The following is a 22,605-nucleotide window of genomic DNA, read 5'->3' on the forward strand; positions in this document are numbered from 1 at the left end:
CTCCATCTTTCTGATGCTATACTGTAAATTTATTTCACCTCAGAGAGTAAACAGATATATTGGCGCCCCAAGGGTTCATGGGTAGCGTATTTACAAAGGAGCCTCCTCCGCCAGCCCGTGCCACCGCTGCTAATGAGAGCGGTCATTAAGTAAATGAGACATCGCCTTTAGCTGGCTTAGGAGTTCGCACACTAAGGGGAGAAGATATTTAATTGAAACCCGCACACAGGCTTCCCCACACGTGACCGCGGTGAGGGAGGCAGCTGCCTTCCCCTCCCCCGTCCTCCCTACCCCCCCCATGTAAATTTCATGATTGCTTTCCGTGATGTCATTTTGAAAGAGGACAGACAATAGCTGTGGGGAAAGGTAAGTCAATGTTATGTTCTTTCGCTGACAAAGGCAGATACCCAGGGCTTGGCTTTTCCCCTTGGATAGAGATGGGGAGGGCTAGAGCAGACAGGATTTCTAAGAGGCTCTCTTTGCAGGAAAAGCAGTTTGGGGGATGGCTTTTTAAACTGTTCTGAAGGAGGAGCCTCTTTTCCTCCCTTTCTGACTGGACTCAATGTTCTTCCTCTTTCTCTGCATTTCTGAGATTCTCATGGGTATGTTGTATGTCAGATAGAAGAGGCATTAGGGAGCAGGATGCTGTGGATCAAGACAAGAAACTTTATGCGAATTTCTGGAAGAGGAACACAGATGTGCCTGGGCCATGGGACCCAGAAGCTCTAGGGAGGATGCTGGCCTCATAAGCAGATCTGTCTGAAGCAGGGACTTGGAGCTCGGCTGTCTCTTGTGGGACACCCACCCCAGGTATCTGCAGAGATGCTCCTGGGAGCATTTTGTCTTCGTGTCACATACTTCCAAACTTCAGGAGAAATACCTAGGGTGTGAGTGTGTGTGTGTGTGTGTGTGTGTGTGTGTGTGTGTGTGTGTGGAGAGAGAGAGAGAGAGAGAGAGGAGATGGATCCATGGGCAGAGAACTCAGGCATTGCTGTTCTCAGAATCTCCTTGTGCATGGTTCTGGGGTTGGGGTTTGTGGTTGTTTGTAATGCCAGTGTAACTGGATTTGCATATTTAAAACCAGGAAGTCAGTTTGAGCTTTGAACATAGTGATGTAGTTACCCACAGGATCACTCTAGAGGTATGTACTGGGTTCTGTCTATGAGATTCACATTCTTTTTATTTTTTTGGTCTTTTTGAGACAGGGTCTCCTTGTAGCCCCAGCTGTCCTGGAACTCACTATACAGAGATCCACCTGCCTCTGCCTCCCAAGTGCTAGGAGATTCACATTCTTTACAAATCAAGAAAATAAACTAGTATAGTGAGGTTTGTGTCTCAGTGTTATGGTTGCTCATTGCTTGCTTTTTGAGTCACGGAGGCTTTCTTAGGATCACTTTTGAATCAGTGGACATCACTGGCTGATAAAGTTGGTTTAATTTCTGAAACAAAACATCAGATAAGTAGCTGAAGGATTGCATGCCTTTAGTCTTGGGGCATCAGACTGTGTGAATGTAATTATGATAATGACAGTAATGATTTTTATTGTCCTTTTGGGAAAGGGAGGTGAGGAATTTTATTCTAACGACTTAGAAAAAGAATCATTTCTGAGGCTATCTCTAAGTCTAGTGGCCAAGGGAATGAAAGGTAGGAAGGTGTTGAGGCAAACCTAGAAGGGGAGCACCCAGCTGGTGCTGAGGGGATGTCCAAGATCCTCTGAGGTACCAACAGTGTGGGGTGCTAGGCTCTTACCTGGTAAACTGGTAGGAAGAGCTCCCCTCACCCCCAGGATCCTTGCCACCAGGAACCCCCCCACCCCCCATTAGTCTTTGGCTGTGATTATCACCTCCATCCATATGGCCCTGTTAATTAACTGTAAACAAGAGAGGAAAGCAAGGATTTCAGTCTTAGGAGCCCAGAGGGATGCTGCTGCCAACTGAGGTAGGGCCCAGCCTCATCTTCAAGTTGTGTCCCTTGTGCAGAGGACAACAGTTTTAGACTTAAGATAGTTTGCTTTCAAAGAGGAAGAGGCAAACTTCATGAGCTCTTTAGGGGCTCATGTAGTTAGGGTCTGTGACTCTCATTTCTTGGTTGATGTGGGACTTGGGGAGTTTGTTGATCCAGGGGACCCAGCAAAAGACTCCAAGAGTTGAATATAAAAACTTTTCCATACTGGATCAATCTGCTTTCCATACCCTTTGGAGTATAGAGCCCAGTAGTCCTGGGAGTTCCTTCAAGTCAGGGGCCTGCTTCTGTTTAAAGAGCAACTTGGTATTGCCTCCAGGCCTGGGATAGCTCCACATGTGTGGATCCAGTGCTTTTGTCCCAAACTTCTTAAAAGCTTGCTCTGAGAAGACCTTGCTCATTTTTGGAACTGCAAAATTGCTCTTGTGCTAACATTGGGGTGGCTTCTTCTTGAAAGCCTGTGAATACTCAGAGATGTCAGGAGGGTCGGTCAGGATATGCAGGCATGGAGGTACAGGCTGGAATGCTACGGGCTGCTGACTTGTACCATACTGATTCCAAGGTCAGCCTGGTGCTGCTTGGACCTCCTACAATCTCCATCTGGGCCCCTGATCCTCCATTGGTCCTCATCACTGAATGTGGAGATAATGATATGGTTGATGCTGTATGTGAGTACATAGCGTGGGATGAGGAGGCCAGTGCCAACCACATGGAAAGACTAGGCTCAGAACCCAGCAGGCCACCTTCTGGTGTGGCCATGACTGGATGGCTTGGAATGCTGGTTTGCATGACCCAGCACTGGGTGAATGTAACAGGCAAGGTGCCTATAAGGCTGACAAAGTGCCAGAAACCTATTGGGTCTTCAGTAGCTGCTCAATGGATGCAAAAAAACTGGTGGAGATTGAATCCGTTCTGGATGCACTCATACAAAAGATACCTCCCGGGCCTGGAGAGATGGCTCAGTGGTTAAGAACACTGATTGCCTTGCAGAGGACTCATGTTTGGTTCCCAGTACCCACATGACAGCTAACAACTGTTTGTAACTCCAGTTCCATGGGATCTGATGCTCTCTGTGGGCCAAAACATGACACAGTTACATTTATATACACCGAGGCAAAACACCCATACACATAAAATTGAAAAAAAAAAAAAAAAAAGAATAAAAGAGAGGAACCTCTGCTTTGGAAAATAGGGGTTTAAGGGTAGAGCAATCTACTGCCTGGGTTGGAGGTGGGGTGGGTCTAGGAACAACTGTCATTGGACCTAGAGTGGCATGAAGCCAGGAGCAGAAAGGTAGCAGTGAGATGGGCAGCTGCTGCTGGTGGTCTTGGCCCATGGGTATTCTGGGTAATGGCCATTACTTGGGTCTCTTGGAAATGCTCTGCTATCCTAACCCTGTAAAATCAGTCCAGAGCCTTGTTTGTTGACTTTTCTCTGTGGAGAGCTGGATGGATCCTGCTCTTTTCCCTAGCTCTGGGAGCTTCTTTGTCTTAGACCTGCCCCCTCCATTTTCTTCCATGAACTTATTTATGAATAAACCATAAGTTTGTTGGTTACACATATAGCTTTATCTATTTGTTTGTTTGTCTTATTCAGACAGGGTCTCCCTGTAGCCCCAGTTGGCCTGGAACTCATTATGTAGTATGTAGACCAGACTGGCCTTGAACTCACAGAGATCTACCTGCCTCTGCCTCCCAAGTGCTGGGATTAAAGGTGTGCACTATCATGCCCAGCTTATAGATGTAGGTTTTTTTTTTGGTCTTTTTGAGACAAGGTCTCCCTGTAGCTCCAGCTGGCCTGGAATTCACTATATAGACCAGTTGACCTTGAACTCACAGAGCTATGTCTGCCTTTACCTCTGAGTGCTGGGACTAAAGGTGTGTACCACCATGCCTGGCACAGATGTAATTTTTTTTTTTGAAGCAGGGTGTCCTATAGTCCCAGCTGACCTAGAACTTACTATATAGACCATGCTGGCCTTGAACTCACAGAGATCTGCCTGCCTCTGCCTCCCAAGTGCTGGGACTACAGATGTATGCCACCACGCCCAGCACAGATATAGTTATAACTGGAGATTTTTGGTTTGATTTTATAGGAAAATGGTTTCTGGACACCAACATTGGAAGGTTAGTGAGGGGGTTGGGGATTAGCTCAGTGGTAGAGCATTTGCTTAGCAAGCAAAAGACCCTGGGTTTGGTCCCTAACTCCTGGGGGATGGGAGGAAAGTTTTGTGAGATTGAAGGGCTGGGGGTGTAGTTCAGCTGGTGAGTACTTGCCAAGCATAAGTGAAGCTCTAGGTTTGCTCTCCAGCACTGCATGAACCAGGTTGTGGTAGTGTCCATCTGTAATTCTAGCACTTGGGAGGTAGAGGCAGGAAGGTAAGATGTTCATGATCATCCTTGACTACATAGTGAGTTTGTGGCCAGCATGGGATACATGAGACCCTGTTTCAAAACAGGAAAAAGAAGGCTGGGAAGATGGCTCAATGGTTAAGAGCTCTTGTTGCTCTTGCAGAGGATCAGTATTCTATTCCCAGACCCACATGGTGACTCACAATTGACTGTAACTCCAGATTCCAGGAGATCTGGCGCCCTCTTCTAGCCTCTGCAGGCACCAGGCACACATGTGGTGCACACATACATGCAGGCAAACAGTCATACATACAGAAAAAAAATAAAATCAAAAAAAAGAAAAGAAAAAGTGAAAAGAAGAAAAATGCAAGAGAGTAGCTGCTGTTGCTACCTCCTTGGACTTTCTGCTTTTTGAAGATTCCACAGGCTTGCCATTGATCAACTGAGAGCATATGCTGGGATTCCGGGTAGGGGGCACTTTCATAGTCCTTCAGATTCTTGCATATTTTGTGTCCTCCATAGATGTTAAATTTCCCCAAATGCCCCAAACAAAACTGAGTGCGAAGCATTTTCATCTGAATTAAAATGTTTGATCTCAGGCCTCTGTTGAATCCACTTCAGAGCAAATAGATTAATAAATGCTTATGGGTGGGAGACAGCATCCTTTTCACATCAGTGTTGCTGGAGCCTTCCCAATGCAGTTTTGATTCCTCTCTCCTTTGGTTAATGCCTTTAGGAGTGAGTGTACTTTTCTTATGAGTAGATCAGCATCACCCATTGCTTCACCCTTTTTTCATTTTAAAATTTGCTCTTTAGGGGTTGGAGAGATGGCTCAGTGGTTAAGAACACTGCTTGTTCTTGCAGAAGATCCAGGTTTGAAACCCAGCACCCCATGGCAGCTAACAACTGTCTGTAACTCCAGTCTCAGGGGATCCAACAGCCTCTTCTGACCTCCGTGGGCATTGCACTACACGGCTACACTTACCTACATGCAGGCAATACATGCATACACGTAAAATAAAAATAGAATGAAATAAAATAAAGTAAAATTTGCTCTTTAAAAATTCAAAGCTAGGCCCACTGTAGTGTCACATGGGCACATACCATTAATCACAGCACTGGCAAGCAGAGGCACACGCTGATCTCTTGTGAGTTCCTGGCCAACCTGGTTTGCACAGTGAATTCCAGGCCAGCCAAGTCTATGCATGAGACCCTGTCTCAAAAACAATCACAGGGGCTAGAGAGATGACTCAGTGGTTAAGAACACTGGCCACTCTTGCAGCGGACCTGCGTTCTGTTCGCAGCATCCACATAGTGGCTAACAATCATCCATAACTTCAGTTCCAGAGGCTCTGATATCCTCTTCTGATCTCCACAGGCATTGCACACATGTGGTGCACTTAAATACAGGCAGGCAAAATACTCATATACCTAAAAATAAGAATAAATTAAAAAAATTAAACAAAACAAATTAACAGCAACAAAAACATAAATCAGAAATATTCCATGCTATTATAATAATAAGGCATGAAAGTAATTCACTCCAAAGACATTTTATTCTGCCCAACCAGAACATCTGCCTAGGCCTGGATTAGGTCCATCCTTAGGAAGAGGAGAGGTTGTCAGACATAGTGTGGGTTTTAGGGCCTATGGCACCCTTGGTCCTCTGAGAGCCTCTGCCCAGTAGCCTGCCTCACCTTTGGGAGTGTGGTTTTATGCACAGGCCATGATGGGTTGCGTTTGGGTTTGTCCAGATGTGTCCAAGGAACATTGGGTTCATGTTGGGCTTTGGCCTGGAACCATTGCCTGTGCTAGGAGAGTGCAGGTAGACAGGCTCTTTTTGGAGGGCTAGTGTGAATATGCAGAGATGCCCTGAGTTCCCATTAACCAAAGTAGCTAGACAAGGTCGGAATGGTCATGTGACCCAGGTGTGCAGAGGCAGAATGGGGGTTCCATGTGGTTCTGATTTGCTGGCAGATTGCTTGTTGTGCACCTGGCTTCAGCCTGGTAGCTATTTAATGCTGTGTAGAATGGGTTTGAAGGCTCAGGCAGAACCCTCCACCCCTCTTGGGTTTTCCATGCTCTGTGTTTCCTAAAACACATAGTGGAAGAACAGGGGGTGGGACCAGGGCAGAACCTATATCCCTAGGGCCTGCAGCCCAGCAGCAGGGGCTGACCTGCCTCTGTGGGGGTGGGTCCTAAGGTCTTTGTGCTGGGGCAGGAGCTTGGGTGCCCCATTATGCCCTAGGGCCTGCTTTAGACATTCTTAGAAGGTCCCCAAGGCCCATAGATCTCAAACCAAAAGTTTGTCAGATTGTCTCTGGTAGCCTTGTAGTGAGTGAGTGATCCCCAGATCTGAAGTTCTAGGAGTATCTTTGGCTCCTGTTGAGTTCACTTATTTGTTGAATTCTGAAAGTAACAGTTTCAGCCATTGTTTTCTTTGAGGAGCCATGTAGTTCCTAACTGGAGGTAACTTCTGTTTTTTTGTTAGGTTTAGACCTTTACTGTAACATAAATAAAGTGCTGGCAGACAAAGGCTTTCTTGGCTCTAGATTTCCTAGGGCAGCCATTCTCCTAGGGATCCCAGTTTGGATAGTTAATAACTACCTTCTCTGCTCCCAAAGTGCAAACTTACCAATTGATTTATGACTCATTTCTTTGTATATCGAATTGTGCAACGTCTCACACATTGTACCCTGATGCAAGTTTTGTTTGGGGAAAAAACAGAGACATGGGCTATGGAGAGGACTTTAGATATTCAACATTATTTTCATTGAAATGGGGCCATTATCTATAGGATAAAAATTATGGCTTAGATTGTCAGTGGACAAAGAAGCATGTTTGTTGTTAATCACCATGCCACAGTGAAAACCCTGAGGTCCTAGTAAGTGCTATAGCTGGGCTTAAGGACACTTTCATAAAACCTTGGAAAGGAAAGACTCAGCTCTGCTCAACCTTTCTTCTTGTACCCTTTCAGTCATCCCCAGCTGACTTAGACCATTGCTGCCCAGCCCTTATACTCTCCTTGGCTCTTTCCCATAGACTAGGAGACACATTTTGCAGCTGCAGTTCAACGTTGTACTTTATACCAAACCAGGTTATCCCCAGCATTCCTAGATATGCCCTAGTCTCCATCATTTGCTGCTATTCTGCTTCGCTTTAAGATTTAGCACAGATGTCACCCCAGTTCCTTAGTTCCTGACCTGTTTCTTACATCTCATTGTGGAATAACTCCTCCAGCAATATTGCCATTGTGTGCAGACAGGTTTGCTTCCAGAAGAGCCTGCTAGTCACTGCTCAGGGCTTGCTTGGGTACCCCTGTCAACACAGTGCTGGAATTTTTTTTTTGAAACAGGATCTCACTATTTAGCCCTGGCTGGCTTGGAGCTCAGTGTGCAGACCAGGCTGGCCTCGAACTCATAGAGAGGCTTCCTCTGCCTCCTGAGTGTACGTATTAAATATGTGGGCTACCATACCCAGCAGTGCAGTTTTTAAAAAAAAATTAATTTAATTTATTATTTTTATTTTATGTGTATGAGTGTATTGCCTGCATGTACGTGAGTCACCCGTGTCGTGCAATGCCTCGGAGGTCAGACGAGGGTGTTGGATTCCCCTGGAACTGGAGCTAAGGATGGTTTGTAGCCGTCATGTAGGTGCTGGGAATTGAACCTGGGTTCTCTGTAAGAGCAGTCAGTACTCTTAACCACTGAGCCATCTCTCCAGCCCCAGTGCTGGAGTTTTTAAAGCAGGGCTGGATATAGGCAGCAAGGAATTCAGTTTGTCTTTTGGCTTTAAGGAGACTTGGGTTGGAAGAAAAGTTTGTAGACTTTGCTGTGGAGTTTTCAGTTCTGAGTATGTCATGATTTGCTTCTCAAGGTTGGGCCTTGCCCTCTGGCTCCTGTAGACCGCATCTACCCAGACAACAGACTATGAACCCAAACTAAAGGAAGCACTCTGACTGACTTTTTTAAAAAAAACAGCCTGAGTTTTTGGCTAGATTATCTAGATTTTTATTTTATTTTTAAATTATTTTATTTATTATTTTTATTTTATTTTTAATGTTTTATTTATTACTTTTATTATTTTTATTTTATGTGTATGAAAGTGTACTGCCTGCATGTACATAAGTGCATCTATGCTGAGCACTGCTCTGGGAGGTCAGAAGAGGATGTTGGATCCCCTGAAACTGGAGCTAAGTATGGTTGTTAGCCTCTGTGTGGGTGCTAGGAGCTAAACCCCGGTCTTTTGAAGTCCTTATTTATTATTTTTATTTTATATGTATGAGTGTATTGCCTACATGTATGTAAGTGCACCTGTGTTATGGAGTTAGAAGAGGGTGTCGGATCCCCTGGAGCTGGAGTTACCATTGGTTGTTGGCCCTCATGTGGGTACTGGAATTCAAACCCTGTCTTCTGCAAGAACAGCCAGTGCTCTTAACCACTGCGCCATCTCTCCAGCCCCTATTATTTTTATTTTGCCTGTATGCAAGTGCACCCATGTCATGCAATGCCCATGGAGGTCAGAAGAGGGCATTGTATTCTCCTGGAACTGGAGTCATGGACAGTTGCTAGCCACCACATGGGTGCTGGGAATAGAACCCAGGTCCTCTGCAAGAGCAGCCAGTGCTCTTAAACACTGAGCCATCTCTCCAGTCCCATTATCTAGGCTAAAAATTTTTTCTTTTAGTCAGTGTCTCCCTATAGCCCCAGCTGGTCTGGATGTTGTCATGTGAACTAGGCCTTGATCTCACTGCCTCTGCCTCCCAAGGGCTGGGATTAAGGGAATGTGCCACCATACCAGGCCCAATTATCTAGATTTTTATATTATCCCATTTTATTTCCACTCAGGCCTTACCTACCCCGGGCTTTGGTGAGTCATAGTCCTCCTACAGTGGCTTCAGGAATTCATTGCTATGCTGCCAGGTTTTCCCTTTCTACAACATATACCAACAAGCAATTTTTCCAGTTTTTGAGAAATGTGAAGCTGGGCATGGTGGTACATGCTTGCAGTCTCAGTATGGAGATGGATCAAGAGTTCATGGCTAGCCTCAGGTATACTTCAAATTGAAGACTGGTTTGGATTAGAGGAAATGTCTTAAGAAGTCAAAAACGGAGCTGGAGAGATGACTCAGAGGTTAAGAGCACTGGCTGTTCTTGCAGATGACCTGGGTTCGAATCCTAGCACCCACATGGTGGCTAACAATTGTCTGTAACTCCAGTTCCAGGGAATTTGATGCCCTCTTCTGACCTCTGTGGACATTGCATGACACAGGTGCACTTACATACATGTAGGCAATACTCTCATACATATAAGAAATAAAAATAATGAATAAAAATATAAAAAAAAGTAAAAAACAGCCAGACATGGTCACACAAGCCTTTAATCCCTATACTCAGGAGGTAGAGGGAGGTGGATCTCTGTGAGATCGAGGCCAGTCTAGTCTACATAAGGAGTCCCAGCTGGGACTACAGGGAGACCCTGTCTCAAAACAAAAACAAAAACAAAACAAAAACAAAAACAAAACAATGTGAAGAGCTTTGAGCTTACTGCCTTTTCTTATGCCTTGCTGTTAGAAGTCTATTTCCTGGGTGTATTCTCTGAACAGGGGAGGAAAAGTGCAGATTTGTTATTTGAATTCTATTTAGCATGACTTTAAAGTCATCCTCTCTCCTTAGATAACTCTCTGGAGGGAGGGAGCAAGTGGTAAGAACACAACTCCTGGGAACCTGCTGCTGGAGGTGGAGCCCCTTTGTCTCCTATTTCTGAACCCAAATTGGCGTTGATCAGAAACTAGAATTCAACTCTTTTTATAGAACTCTGAAGGTTTTGGGAGTTGTGAGTTAGTTTAGGGGGCCATGACCTTGGGACCTGGTAGACTCTTTTCCTGTTGGCCCTTCATAATGGACACCCCTCTTCTGGCCAATCACCAGAGATAAGGCTTTTGGCAGGTATAAAGTGTGTTTTCTCTAAAACTTGCTCTGTACTATGCACCATACATCCAGGTTGGAAAATTAGTACTTGTTATCCCTAGTTCTAAGTCTGAGAAGCTGTAGTGGGCTGTTGCTGAGTAGCGCTGCCACCTTGGAGTTTGGTGCTAGGGCTGCAGGCAGGAAGCACCTGCCTGAGCTTTCACTTTTTTACCCAAATCTGAATTTGAGTAGTGGTCCTGGAATTAGAGGAAAAGGAATGGAATCACCCCCTGGGTCTTCTGAGGAGGCCAGAGGTGGGAGAAATTAGGGTAGCTCCTTTCTGAGCTGAACTGCTTGACCGGAAGAGTTTCTGATACTCATGGGTAAGAATACCAGAGTCCAGATACAGTTGCTCATTTGGTTTTAGAGCCAGGGTATCCTCTGAGTTGTTTATAGCACAGCATATGTAGTTCCCAGCCAAGCATGTATAGCTCAGAACCAAACCTGCCTTTTCTGTCTTTCAGAGAAGAGCAGGGCCTATGTTTGGCTTCAGGATTCATATGGCAAGTCCAGTTGTGCTTGATCTTGAAAAGGTGTTTCTGGTCATGGCCCTGTAAAGCCAGCTATGGGACTGGCCATCCACTACTCACTTTCCTAACCACCTCTTTGAGCTGCCTTGGGGGCAGCACAAGTGAGTGTCAAACACTTCCCCTTGGCTTTTCCATAGCCTGTGGCCTGGCCTGCTCAGAGAAGGAGCTCTATAATACCACTGAACAGGCTGATTGTGTCTGATTCTTTCTCTTAGCCTCTAGCCTCTTCTTTGGCACTTTTCCTGCTGCCCTAAGTGGCTCTTGGGAGCCATCTTTTTCTGGATTAACCCCCTTACTGTCCTGTGTGTGTGTGTGTGTGTGTGTGTGTGTGTGTGTGTGCGCGTGCGTGTGCGCGCGCGCGCGCGGGGCTTGAAGAGCATACTAAGTTCTCTCTAGCCCAGGGTAGGTCAGGGGTGAGTGTTGAGAGCCACTTGGGACTGAGTAGGTCTAAGTGGTCCACCTAGTGTCTGGAAACTTTGTTGGGGCTGAGACCTGGTCATATGGCAGTGTCACTTTCACAGCCACTGCTGGATAGAAGCAGTGGACACTGTCACTTAGGCCACTGCCCCCTCGGCTGGACATCCTTCTCCCCTGCTGGCAGCCTCCAATGACAGGCCTGCTGAAGAGCCAGTCCTGTGATTTGGTTTGGAAAGTCATTATTACTGCAGAGCAGTTTAGCTGTTGTTTTTGCAGCATTGGTAAGGTTAAAAGAAATAATGATAATAATATAAGAACGACTCAGCCGCAGTAACTGCAGGCAACATGCTATTTGCATTTTTAAGGAAGCACTTCTTTGAGACTGCTTGGGTGAAAGGTCACTATTTGCATATAAATGAAAAAGAAAGTGTGTGATGCTAGAAGTTACATCTGTATTATTTTCTCAGCAGTAGCTGCTGTTGAAAAGATTAGGGGACATGGCTTGCATTTAGCTTTTATTGAATAGCAAAAGTACTAGTGAGGCTGATTTAGAACCAAAATGATTAGAGAAATGTGCAAAGCTGTAGAATTGCCAACTTTCCTGCCCCTCTCTTCCCTCATTTTCACCTAAATTCAGCAAAAGCAGGTCTGTCTGTTCCACTCAGCAAATCTTCATTCTAACCTCTGGATTTCAGCTTAAAAACAAAACAAAACAAAACAAAAAACAAAACCAAAATCAAAACCAAACCAAACCAAAGAAAAAGAGCAAAACTTGCCTTCATTTCTAGTTGCATTTCCTGCCAAAAGCTGTTTTGCTCCTGAATCTGTCCATTCACTATCCAGAAATCACTATCACAACTGTATTTGTCCAGGATTGGAAAGGCTCATGGAGGAAAAGTTTGCATTTTTTTTGGTGCTCTGGGGACCCTTGCAGGGGTGACAGGGAAGCAAGGCTCCAAAAGAATTCTGTGTGGTCGAGGCAGCCCTGCAACCTCCATAGAACAGCTTCTAGGATCCCATCTTCCTCACAGTTACATTTAGGCTGCCAGACTGTCTGGGGTAGGGATGATTTGTGGCTTTGTAGTATGCTAGAGGCAGAGTCTGAAGTCTCAGAGAACCTAGAAGGTTGAGGCTGTGCAGAAGACTTGTGAATTAGAGGCCAATGTACTCGGGGGGGTGGTGGTGGTGGTGAAGAGGGGTCCTTTGGAGGGAAAATAGAGTATGCAACCTGTGAATCCGCCCTGTTCTGCTTTAATCTAACTCTTCACAGAGGACTCTACTCACTGCTGGTGAATTATTTTTCTTATCTGTATTATTTCAGTATTTTTTGTTTTTTAAACAATCTCAAATCCACAGAAAAATTTAAAGTGCAGAACAAAACGGTTTCTCCTGAACCTCTTGAGAGCATGTTGCTGAGGTGGGTGAGTCCTGAAGAAAGGACTCCTCTTGCCTTTGCTGGCCCAGTCATGAAACCCTGCAAAGGGTGTACTGGATCCTGCTGTCTTGCCTTGGTCAGTTTGAAATAAGAATGGCTTCCATGATCTGTCTTTCGTGATGGTAAACCTTATGAAGGTCACTGATCAATTTTTTGCAGAATGCCTTTAATTTGGGTTTGTCTGACATTGCTAATGATTGAACTTGGGTCACATAGGAACACTAAAGTGACATTCCTCCTCTTTTGTCTGATATCAGTGGTCCCTGTTGAGACATGTCAGCTTTTCATTCATTCAGATGGCTATCCCAGTGTGTCCCCAGAATTACTCTTTTCTTTTTTCAAATAATAAACATGTGGGAGGAAGCATTTAAACACTGTGGAGGCATCCTTAGTTGGTTCATTTTTAAGGATACTTGTATAGACTTGTGATCTTTCATTCTGACCAGTGAGTCATCAGTCTTACTTTGATGCTCAGATTGTCCCTGATTGGCCAGGGGAAGCTGCATGCTCCTCATTTTCCCACAGCTTTCTCTGTTCTTTCTTCCTGTCCTATGCCCACAGTATTATACTGGAGATCAGAAGCTAGTGTTTGGACCAGTACTACATGCCTCTCAGTAAGCACATTAGCACAAGGTTAAGGTTAGGTAATTGCCTCTAGGATCTTGTCCTTCTAGAATCTCAGAGAGTGGTCCTCCAAAGTTTACAGTGTGGTATAGCTGGCTTTGTGGCCTTTATGTTATTTTCTATTTTACTCTAACCTTTCCTTCTCGCCTTGCTGGACTTTGCTTTAAACTTGGACAGAAACAAAGAGAGGAAGATGAAAGATTAAGAGGAAAGGTAGGAAGCTTTTTGCCTTTTGAATAGCAAGGTGTTAGTTTATACCTAGCTCCAGGGCTTAGCTGCCTAGCTATGCTCTGCAAGAGGACCAAGGATGGCCTGGCAGGTTGGCCTCCAGGCAGGGGATTGCATAGGCAGGTACAAGGATGTATGCTGTATGTTTGGTTGGTCCATCGGGCAGGATTACTCAATCTTCTGCTCAGCTGCAGATTAGCTGCTGATGTACTCTGACACTGCTCTGGCAGAGATGGAGAACATATGTACCTGTCTGGGTTATGTGGCCTCCTGGCTTACAGAAGTAGCTTGGCCCTGGTTGACTACATGAAGCTGCAACTGTCCCTGGCCAGGACAGGCTTCACCTGATCTCTGTGGCTTACCTCACAATACTTCTATGATCTAGTCTCCCTGCTGCATCCCTAGTTCAGCATTTCCTGGGTCTTAATGGGCTAGGATGGATCTGGACATGAGATCCCCATGCCTGGGATAGAGAATCACAGGTAGCATGCTGGGACTTTTGCACTGTACAATAGTCCCCAGAGCTAGGGCTCACACACCTATGGGAGGAGGTTTATTTCTATTGGACAGTTCCTATTGTTAGATTTTTGATGTATATATCCACTTGATAATTCTCTTAAAGTTAAACTAGAATTTTCTTCCTAGGCAGTCCCATACTGAAATTTGAAGACTCACCTGCTCTTTAGTTCACTTTGTAAGGTGCTGGCATGGATTCCATTCTCTCTTATTCCCAGGGTTTCTATTGTTGGGGGAGGCGGGGGAGCACACAGGGCCCTGTAAAGAGTGTTGTCCTCTTCTGACCAGGAAGAGAGCCAGTGTTTGTGCGTTTATCTTTTTTTTTTTTTTTTTTTTTTTTTTGAGACAGGGTTTCCTTGTAGCCCCAGCTGGCCTGGAACTCTCACAGAGATCTGCCTGCTTCTGCTTCCAAACTGCTGGGATTAAAGGCGTGGGCCACCATGCCCAGCCTGAGTTTGTCTCTTGCTGTGGGTCTGCCTCTGAGATTGTATATGGGTGTGCACTATCAATTTCTTTTTAAAAATTGCTATATTGGGTTATAATTTTCACATCATTATAGTTCACTTATCCAACCTATAAAAGTCAGTGATTATAGCATATTTATAGAGTTGTGCATCCATCACCACAATCTAATTTTAGAACATTTTTAATAGCCTACAGAGAAACCTTTCACTATGAGTAGTCATTCCTCATTTGCACCCCTCCTCTCAGTTCCAGGCAACCATGAATCTGCTTTCTGAACCTATGGGCTTGCCTGTTCTAGACATATACTCTTTATGTCTTCCTTCATTTACTGACCATGTTTTTGAGGTTTGCCCATGCTGTGAATGTATGAGTTCCTCATTCAGTTTTACTGACAAATGCCATGTAGCTCTATTTTGTACTGTCCATGTCTCTTGGCTAGATATCTAGGAGTAGAATTGTTGGGTCAGTTTATAGACTATGCTTAATGTCTTGAGAACTGCCAGAATATTTTTTAAAGCGACTGCTATTTTATATCAGTAGTAATAAAGTTTCCTGTTTCTCCAGATCCTCATCCACACTTCTCTGGTTTTAAATTTGTTATGACCATTTTGGTGGGAGTGAAGTGATATCCTTATGGTTTTGGTTTACATTTAACTAATGACTAGATGTTGAGGTCTTTTCATGTGTTTATTGATCATTTATATGTTGTCTTTGGGAAAATGTGAATTCAAAGTCTTTCAATTTTTAAATGGCTCATTTGTCTCACTAAAGAGTTGTCAAAGGGGCTGGAGAGATGGCTCAGCAGTTAAGAGCACTGATTGTTCTTGCAGCAGACCTGGGTTCAAATCCCAGCACCCACATGGCAGCTAACAACTGTTAGTAACTTCAGTTCCAGGGGATCTGACAGCCTCCTCTGTCTTCTATGGGCATTGCACAACATGGGTGCACTTACCTATATGCAGGAAGTAGTAAAAGTCATTTTCAGTGATATGCAAACATTTCACAGTTTGGGAAAAATTTTTTGATAGCATTATTTGAAGACAAAAGTTTTAAACTTCGATGAAGCCTAATATATTTTTTTGAGACTGGATTTTGCTATGCAGCTCAGACTGGCCTTCAACTTGTGATCCTCCTATATCAGCCTTCAGAGTGCTAGGATATAAGTGTGCACCACCCGCCACTCATGGTTAGCACTTTTGCCGTTATATCAGAGAAACCACTGTCTAATCCAAAGTCAGATGGGTTTTCTAGGGTTTCTAAAAATTTTAGACTTACAGCTAAATCTGTGATGTATTTTGAGTTCCATTTTGTATATGGCATGAGGTCCAGCTCCATTCTTTTGGATATCTGTTGTCTCAACACACTTGTTGAAAAGATTATTCTTTTCATTAAATTATCTGAGTGTCATTGCTGAATATCTACTGATATAAATACTAAGTTATTTTTGGATCTTTGAGTCTATCTCATATTTCTACATGTCCATTCTTTTGGGATACTATATTATATTGGTTACTCTAATCTTGTGGTAAGTTTTGAAACTAGGAAATGTGAGCTCTTCAATTTGTTTTTTTTTTTTTTAATTGTTTTTGGGGGCTAGAGAGATGGCTCAGTGGTTAAGAGCAATTCCTGTTCTTGCAGAGTACCTGGGTTTAGTCCCCAGCACCCACATGGTAGCTTACAAACTGTAACTCCAGTTCTAGGATATCTGATGCCCTCTGGTACCAGGCACACATGTAGTATACATATATCCATATAGGCAGACACTTATACACATAAAAATAAACATAAATAAATCTTTAAAAGCATTGTTTTGGCTATTCCATATTCCTTGAATTATCATATGAATTATAGATTCAGTTTTTCAATTTTTGCAAACAAAAACATATATAAAAATACATCTGAATTGGGCATGGTGGCACATGCCTTTAATCCTAGCACTTCGGAGGAAGAGGTGGATGGACCTCGGTGAGTTCAAGGCCAGCCTGGTCTATATAATGAGGCCAGCTGGGAGACCCTGTCTCAAAAAGACCCCTCTCCTCAAAAAAAAAAAAAATCTGGAGAGGTCAGAAGCAGACCCAGTGAGATTCAGAAAGCTTTGGTGGGTCTCTGCTGGGGGACTTGGGGAGACAAGTCAAATGATCAAAAGTAGATTCTGTGGGCAGAAAAGGAGGGTAAGAGAAGAGAGCTTCTGAAGTCTGGTGGTCAGGTGGAGCAGGACAGCCTGTCCAGGAGACCAGGAGAGGTGATCAGGCAGGGGTATAACATGCCTTTGGGGGCACATGGTCTCTGTTTGGGAAGGGAGAGGAGTGAGGATCACACCAACTATACTTTACATATTTTCCTGCTTTAGTTTGTTGAAGAGTTGAAAAAGAAGGTTCAATGCTTTAGAGGAATGGATGGTACGGATATTCCTGGGATCCTTAATCAACAGCCAGATGGACAGGTGGACTCATCTGGGAGCCAAGCCCCCCAGTGGGGGATGGAAGGGTCAGAGGGGTTTCCTCAGAGAGAGAATTCTTCTGTAGGTTTCCCCAGAGACTTTTTAGGTTCCCAGAGGGCACAACATACATACCAAGTAGACTGGTTTGGCCTGTGTCAAGGTGATCCAGGAAGTACCAGGAAGGCTCTGTCTGTGATCAGGGTGTCAGAGTCCTAGACCTGAGATGGAACCCAGTAGGTCAGTGTCCCTTCAGTCAGTCTCTGTGCTCTTCCTGGGAATGCTGCTCACAAGGCCTGAATCTACAGGATGGCTGAGTATGTGGATGTGGTCCCCATCAGTAGGAGGACAACTATGTCTGGGTTCTGATACTCTCTCAGCTTGTGTTGGAGGTCTTGGCCCTGTGAAGGATGACTATCTTCCCTGTGACCCAGGATCAAGAGGTCCTGGTTGTTTTGCTAAGTTTGACCACCGGAGTCCTAGAACTGTGGATCTGGGGCTGCTGTGGGGACAGACACTAAGGCCATGATCAGCAGGGAAGGCTCAAGTTCTCCAAGGGAGGTTACAACTAACACTCCACCCTGGTCACTGGGTACTGCTCCTGAGCAGCTTGATACCTGATATGTGCTCAGGATGTGGGGCTGTTCTGTTTACATGGAGGAACAGATTCAGACAAACTCATTAGAGTTCTGAGACTCCCCAAAATGGGCTTGCTTGACTGAAACCTCTCCCTCAGCCAAATCCTGATGAGAAAGGTGGTGATAATGCCAATAATAATACCTTTAAGCATCACCAAGAGCTCTTCCAGACATGCTTCTCAATCTCCCAGTATCTGCTCCTTCTTATTTTGTACATGAAGGCATTAAATGTTAGAGGGCAAGATGACCCCTGGTGCAGATCTACATGTGCTACAGGCCACTTGGTGGCATCATTGTATATCTGTGGAGAGTATGACTGCAGGTGTCCACATGCCTGAACAGGGCTCTTCTTTGGTTGGCAGGACCTGCATGCCATTTTGCTTAGTGTGTGGCTAGGGATATGGGTTTTGTAGACTCTAGACAGGAGGCACTTGTTTAAGGTGCACCATGCAGAGTCCATAGGGCAATACCTGGCCATATGTTGGTCCCAGTGTGGAACAAAAGACCATAGGAGTACCATACACTGCTGACTCCTAGTAGTGACTCTTATTGTTCAAAGAAACTTCTTGGATGGGGGAACAAAATTGTGTCATGGTGGCTCTAGGTCCTTGTATACAAAGTTCTAAACTCAGGGTCAACGGTTTGATGAACTGTATGCTCTGCTTTAAGAGGTGTGAGGAATGGCCTTTGTTACGCTCTTGTCCTGAGATGCTCATTGGCTTTGTTGCACTGAGAGATAAGAACCACCCTTCAGGGAATGGATGTCTTAAGGTCTTGGTGCTTTGCTGTGTAGACATCCTGCCTCAGGCTGACTTACATACAGGAGCACAAAGGACAAGAATGGTGGAGAATCCTAGAGGGTTGATTTCTAAACCCTTAGGAATGGTGAGGATGGAGAAGTAGCAGTGTGCTGCTTATCTCCCATCACACAGAATATTGGAGGTCTTTTTCCAGAGTCGTGTATAGGTCATGTCTACAATGCTTCTTTTATTTATTTATTTATTTATTTTTTATTTTATGTGTATGACTATATTGCCTGCATGTATGTTAGTGTACTTGTGTTGTGCAGTGCCCTTGAGGACAGAAGAGGCCGTCAGATTTCCTGGAACTGGAGTTAAAGGTGGTTGTTAGCCACTATGTGGGTGCTGGAATTCAAACCCAGGTCTTCTCTAAGAAAAGCCAGTCCTTATAACCACTGAGCCATCTCTCCAGTCCTTATTTATTTGTTTGTTTTTATTTTATGTGTGTTTTGCTCGCATGTATGTAAGTACACCTGTGTCAGGGCAAAGCTCAAGGAGGTCAGAAGAGGGTGATGGATTCCCTGGAACTAGAGTTATAGATGGTTGTCACCTACCATGTGGGTGCTGGGAATCGAACCTGGTCCTTTTCCAGGGTAGCCAGTGTTCCTAACTGCTGAGCCACCTCTCCAGCCCCACATAATAAGTAATTTGATCGACTCTCATAAACCAGCCAGTGAACAGGCTTCTATAGCATCTTTCCTGGGATAGATGTGCTTCCTTCCCTTCCCAATGGCATAAGGCTGCCTAGCCTCTTGTAAGTAAGGTCTTGTTTTTGGATACCTCATGCTGTTGGTGGCAGCTGCCTATTGGTGCCTCAGGTGCCCCAAGTGTTAGACTTCAGTTTCTTCCCCAAGGCTTGAGGATTTTTTTCAGCTATAGGGCAGATACATCTGCACCAAAAGGTACCTGATACCTGCTCAGTGCTGATAACCATGAATCCCACTCTAGATGGGAAACAGAGATCTTTGGCTGCAGGAAAGGCCCTGCAGCTCACTCCTTATTGGTTAAGCAAGAAGGTGAAGCCCATCCTCAACATTGCCATGTAGTGGGCTCATAGCTCAAGGGGAAGGCATATAGTAGGTACACACAGTAGGTGCCAAGTCCTGTAGGCTCACTGTTCCTTTGAAGACCTTTCACAATGTTGAAAGTTTAGTAAAGACTCCTACATCTATTCCATCTGTGCCTTTTCCTAAAGAGAATCTTAGCCCTTTAAGGGGATGGAGGTATTTCCAAGTAACAAGAAGATGGTGAGGTCAAGATACAGGATTGTGGCCAGGAATGGTAGAATTCTGGATGAAAACAGCTTTGGGAATGCACACCAAAAATATAGGGTAGGGGCAGATAATGCTTATGACAACATGTGCCTGATCTTCCTTAAGCCAAATCTAAACTCACTTCCAAAGAGAAGAGAGCAAAATGAAGGAATATTCATTTCCTGTTTTTATTGTTGGTTACTAATGACCTTCCTTTGAAACTCCGCAGTGCAGAAAGCAGGTTGTCATGGAGACAGGGAGTGACGTGCAGGGAATAGGTACACAATGCATTTCTTTGTCATGTCCAGCTGATGCATTCAGCCTCTGCTTAGATATGTGAATTTATGTGAAGAATTAAATATTAACAGGAGGCATTGCCCTGAAGAGGAACAGAAACTAAGGAGAGAAAAGACACTGAAAACAGGCACTGAGTGATGGTGGGGCCCAGGGCTCCTTGTGGAAGGCAGTGTTATCAGAGCTGAACATATCAGAGCTGAATAGGATGAACTTTACTTTCCTCAGTCTATGGGCTGTAGAGAAGTTGAATGACACAATGTGCCTTTTTTTTGGCAAATGGATCTGGGCTGTACAGTCTTTTGGGACAACAAGGGATGTAGTTATAACTGAGCGATTAGCTCATTGGGCAGCTAATTTTCAAAGCTGGGGAGCCTCAGTGCCAGGATTTTTCAAGGTGGGTCTCACATGATTCACATTAATACCCTTGATTCAAATAGCCATGTTCATGGATATCTATACCCTGTGACATGTGCTAAGTAGCCATCAGAAGTGGAACAATGGTATAGAGTCTCTCTCCTAAAACAGAAGGCCTTTTTCTTTTTCATAGAACAGCTATGGGACATGGATTTGTCTGTTTTTCTGATAGATTCTAGATTGTATAAAGGCTATATAAAAGCGTCCCAACATTTTTTTCCTTTCTCTTCTTGGGTCTTCTTGGCTGGTATTAGATTTTCCTTTTCTGATCCTGTATTTTTTAAACCTTCAGAAAATGAGTTCCGGGGCAAGCTGCTGACCCAGAGGTGGACACAGGGAGACAAGGCCAGCAGCTGCAGGACCAAGAAAAGTTTCCTGTGCAGATACAACAAGGTGAGGGTTTGCCCTTGGAATTCCTGTGTTGACCTCTTCCCACTCTTGGACATGAGCACAGAGTGGATGGCTGCCCTCAGAGACTGGACAGGGATCAGGATCACCTAGTCACTTTAAAGTTAGAAGAAGAATGACTGAATAGATAAAAGTACATGTGGCTTTTCAGCCAGTTCCTTACCTTGTGTGTTCACACTTAGGCTTAGTCATGTGCCTTGGTACCTGTTCTTCCTTTACCTATGAGTAAGCTCATAGTCCTTAGGGTCTGATAGTGAATTCTGCTGTAGGGACCCATGAGGTCTGCATATCTTCTTAATATGGTAATGGTACACTCTTTCTCATGCCTGCCCAGAATGCATGATGGGTGACCCAGGCTCCTTGCACCCAGGGATACTCCTAAGCTTAGGGAGTCGCCTTCACTGTGTGAGACCAGCTCCCCAGAGAATGTGACTACAGAGCTGGGAGTCAAGGTGGAAAGCAGCATGGAGCCTTCCTTGAGGTCAATTGTCAAGCTCTCATCTGGCATGGTGAGACTTTGTATTGGATATCTCAGTCAGCACCTAGGCAAGGCAGGCCTACATCTTAGGGTGCTTGCATTTTACTGCTAGAGTATAATATTTTTCTTTTGTATCTAAAGGTGAGCGTGTACGTTTATTATAATTGGTCTGTTATGGCTACCTTGCGCTTTCACTCATTTTGGTTCTATTGGGTTATGGATGTGTTGAGGACCACATTGAAACCTTTGGCATGAGGAATATTGATCTTGTATCTATACTGAATTGTGGCATTTTATCTATTTTAGAATTTTTACATTATTGTTGATGTCCTAAAATATCATAGTAAAGTATTATATCTCTCCATCACTGAGTTTTTGACCTCCCTCATTTCACTCTACTGTAGCCCAGAGGATTTCTTAAGTGACACTGGTGCCAAATCACATGATTGTAAAAGTAACCTGACCTAGGCTCTGGGTGAAGTATTTTCTGTGGTTGCTTGGCACCCTGTCAAGGTGGGGGTAAGAAGATTTTGGCCATCCCACAGCTGAAGCACAAGCTCAGATGATTTGAGCCTGTCATGAACTACATGTGACTGTTCAAAATACAGGTGCTGGGAATGAACTTGGGGCCCACACTCAGACCCTCTTTGCAGCACTAGGGCTCCACAACTGTCCCATCAATAAGCCACTCTCCTTTATTTTGGGGCATGTGACCTGAGATGTTGTTCTGAGTTAAAACTAAGGTGAGGAGTAGGCCAGGGAGGTAGGTGACTCTGCATGTGACCTTTCTGGTTGTTTCACTTGATGCTGTTTGGAGTATATCCTGGAGAAATACAAATAATATCTATATGTTGACACAATTGGAATCCCAGCACTTGGAAAGCTAAAGTAAGAGGACAAAGAGTTCAAGACTAGTTTGGGCTATATAGTGAGACCCTGTCTCAAAGAAGAAAGAAAGCAGTTAATTATTTTTATGCACAATTTGAAACAATTATGACTGGTTTATCAAAGTATCTATTCTGTGCCCATAAATTTTAATTTTTGGGTTGGAGTGAGCCAAGATCTCATGTTTAGAACTGTCCAGAGCTCCTCTCCTAAAGCACGTACTGAATAATGCCCCATGGGTGGTGACTTTTCTATACCCAAAGAGGTGACTGGTCTACTTGCAAGCAAGTTGTACAAAGGGTGGAAGAACTGTGAGGGGAATGTCAAATGCATGGTGGGAACTGTCACTTCAAGGAACCAGGAGATGCTATGATGAGGTGTGGGCACATGGTTTGGCCACAGGTAAAGGGAAATAGGATATATACTGGGTTTCTGAGTAACTTCTGCATTGTTTTGTGGTTATGAGCTGACCTGGTTTAGAACTCATATTCAAAAGGA

General features: G+C 44.4%; 1 protein-coding gene across 6 annotated transcripts in view; it reads left to right on the forward strand.

Moving 5' to 3' along the window:
• Window positions 1–22,605, forward strand: part of Myt1 (myelin transcription factor 1) — a 68,383-nt gene that overhangs the window by 3,582 nt on the left and 42,196 nt on the right. For 3 of the 6 annotated variants that reach the window (XM_008843333.1, XM_008843338.1, XM_008843336.1), the window contains exon 2: window positions 20,629–20,729. In XM_008843333.1, coding sequence (XP_008841555.1) covers window positions 20,629–20,729 — 101 coding nt within the window. Of the gene's footprint in view, window positions 1–59; window positions 367–610; window positions 811–20,628; window positions 20,730–22,605 lie in introns of those variants that run through there. The other 3 variants (XM_008843334.1, XM_008843335.2, XM_008843337.1) reach the window with 3 other exon arrangements.

The sequence above is a fragment of the Nannospalax galili genome, unplaced genomic scaffold (assembly GCF_000622305.1).
Source record: "Nannospalax galili isolate Female #2095 unplaced genomic scaffold, S.galili_v1.0 scaffold160, whole genome shotgun sequence".
NCBI lineage: Eukaryota > Metazoa > Chordata > Mammalia > Rodentia > Spalacidae > Nannospalax > Nannospalax galili.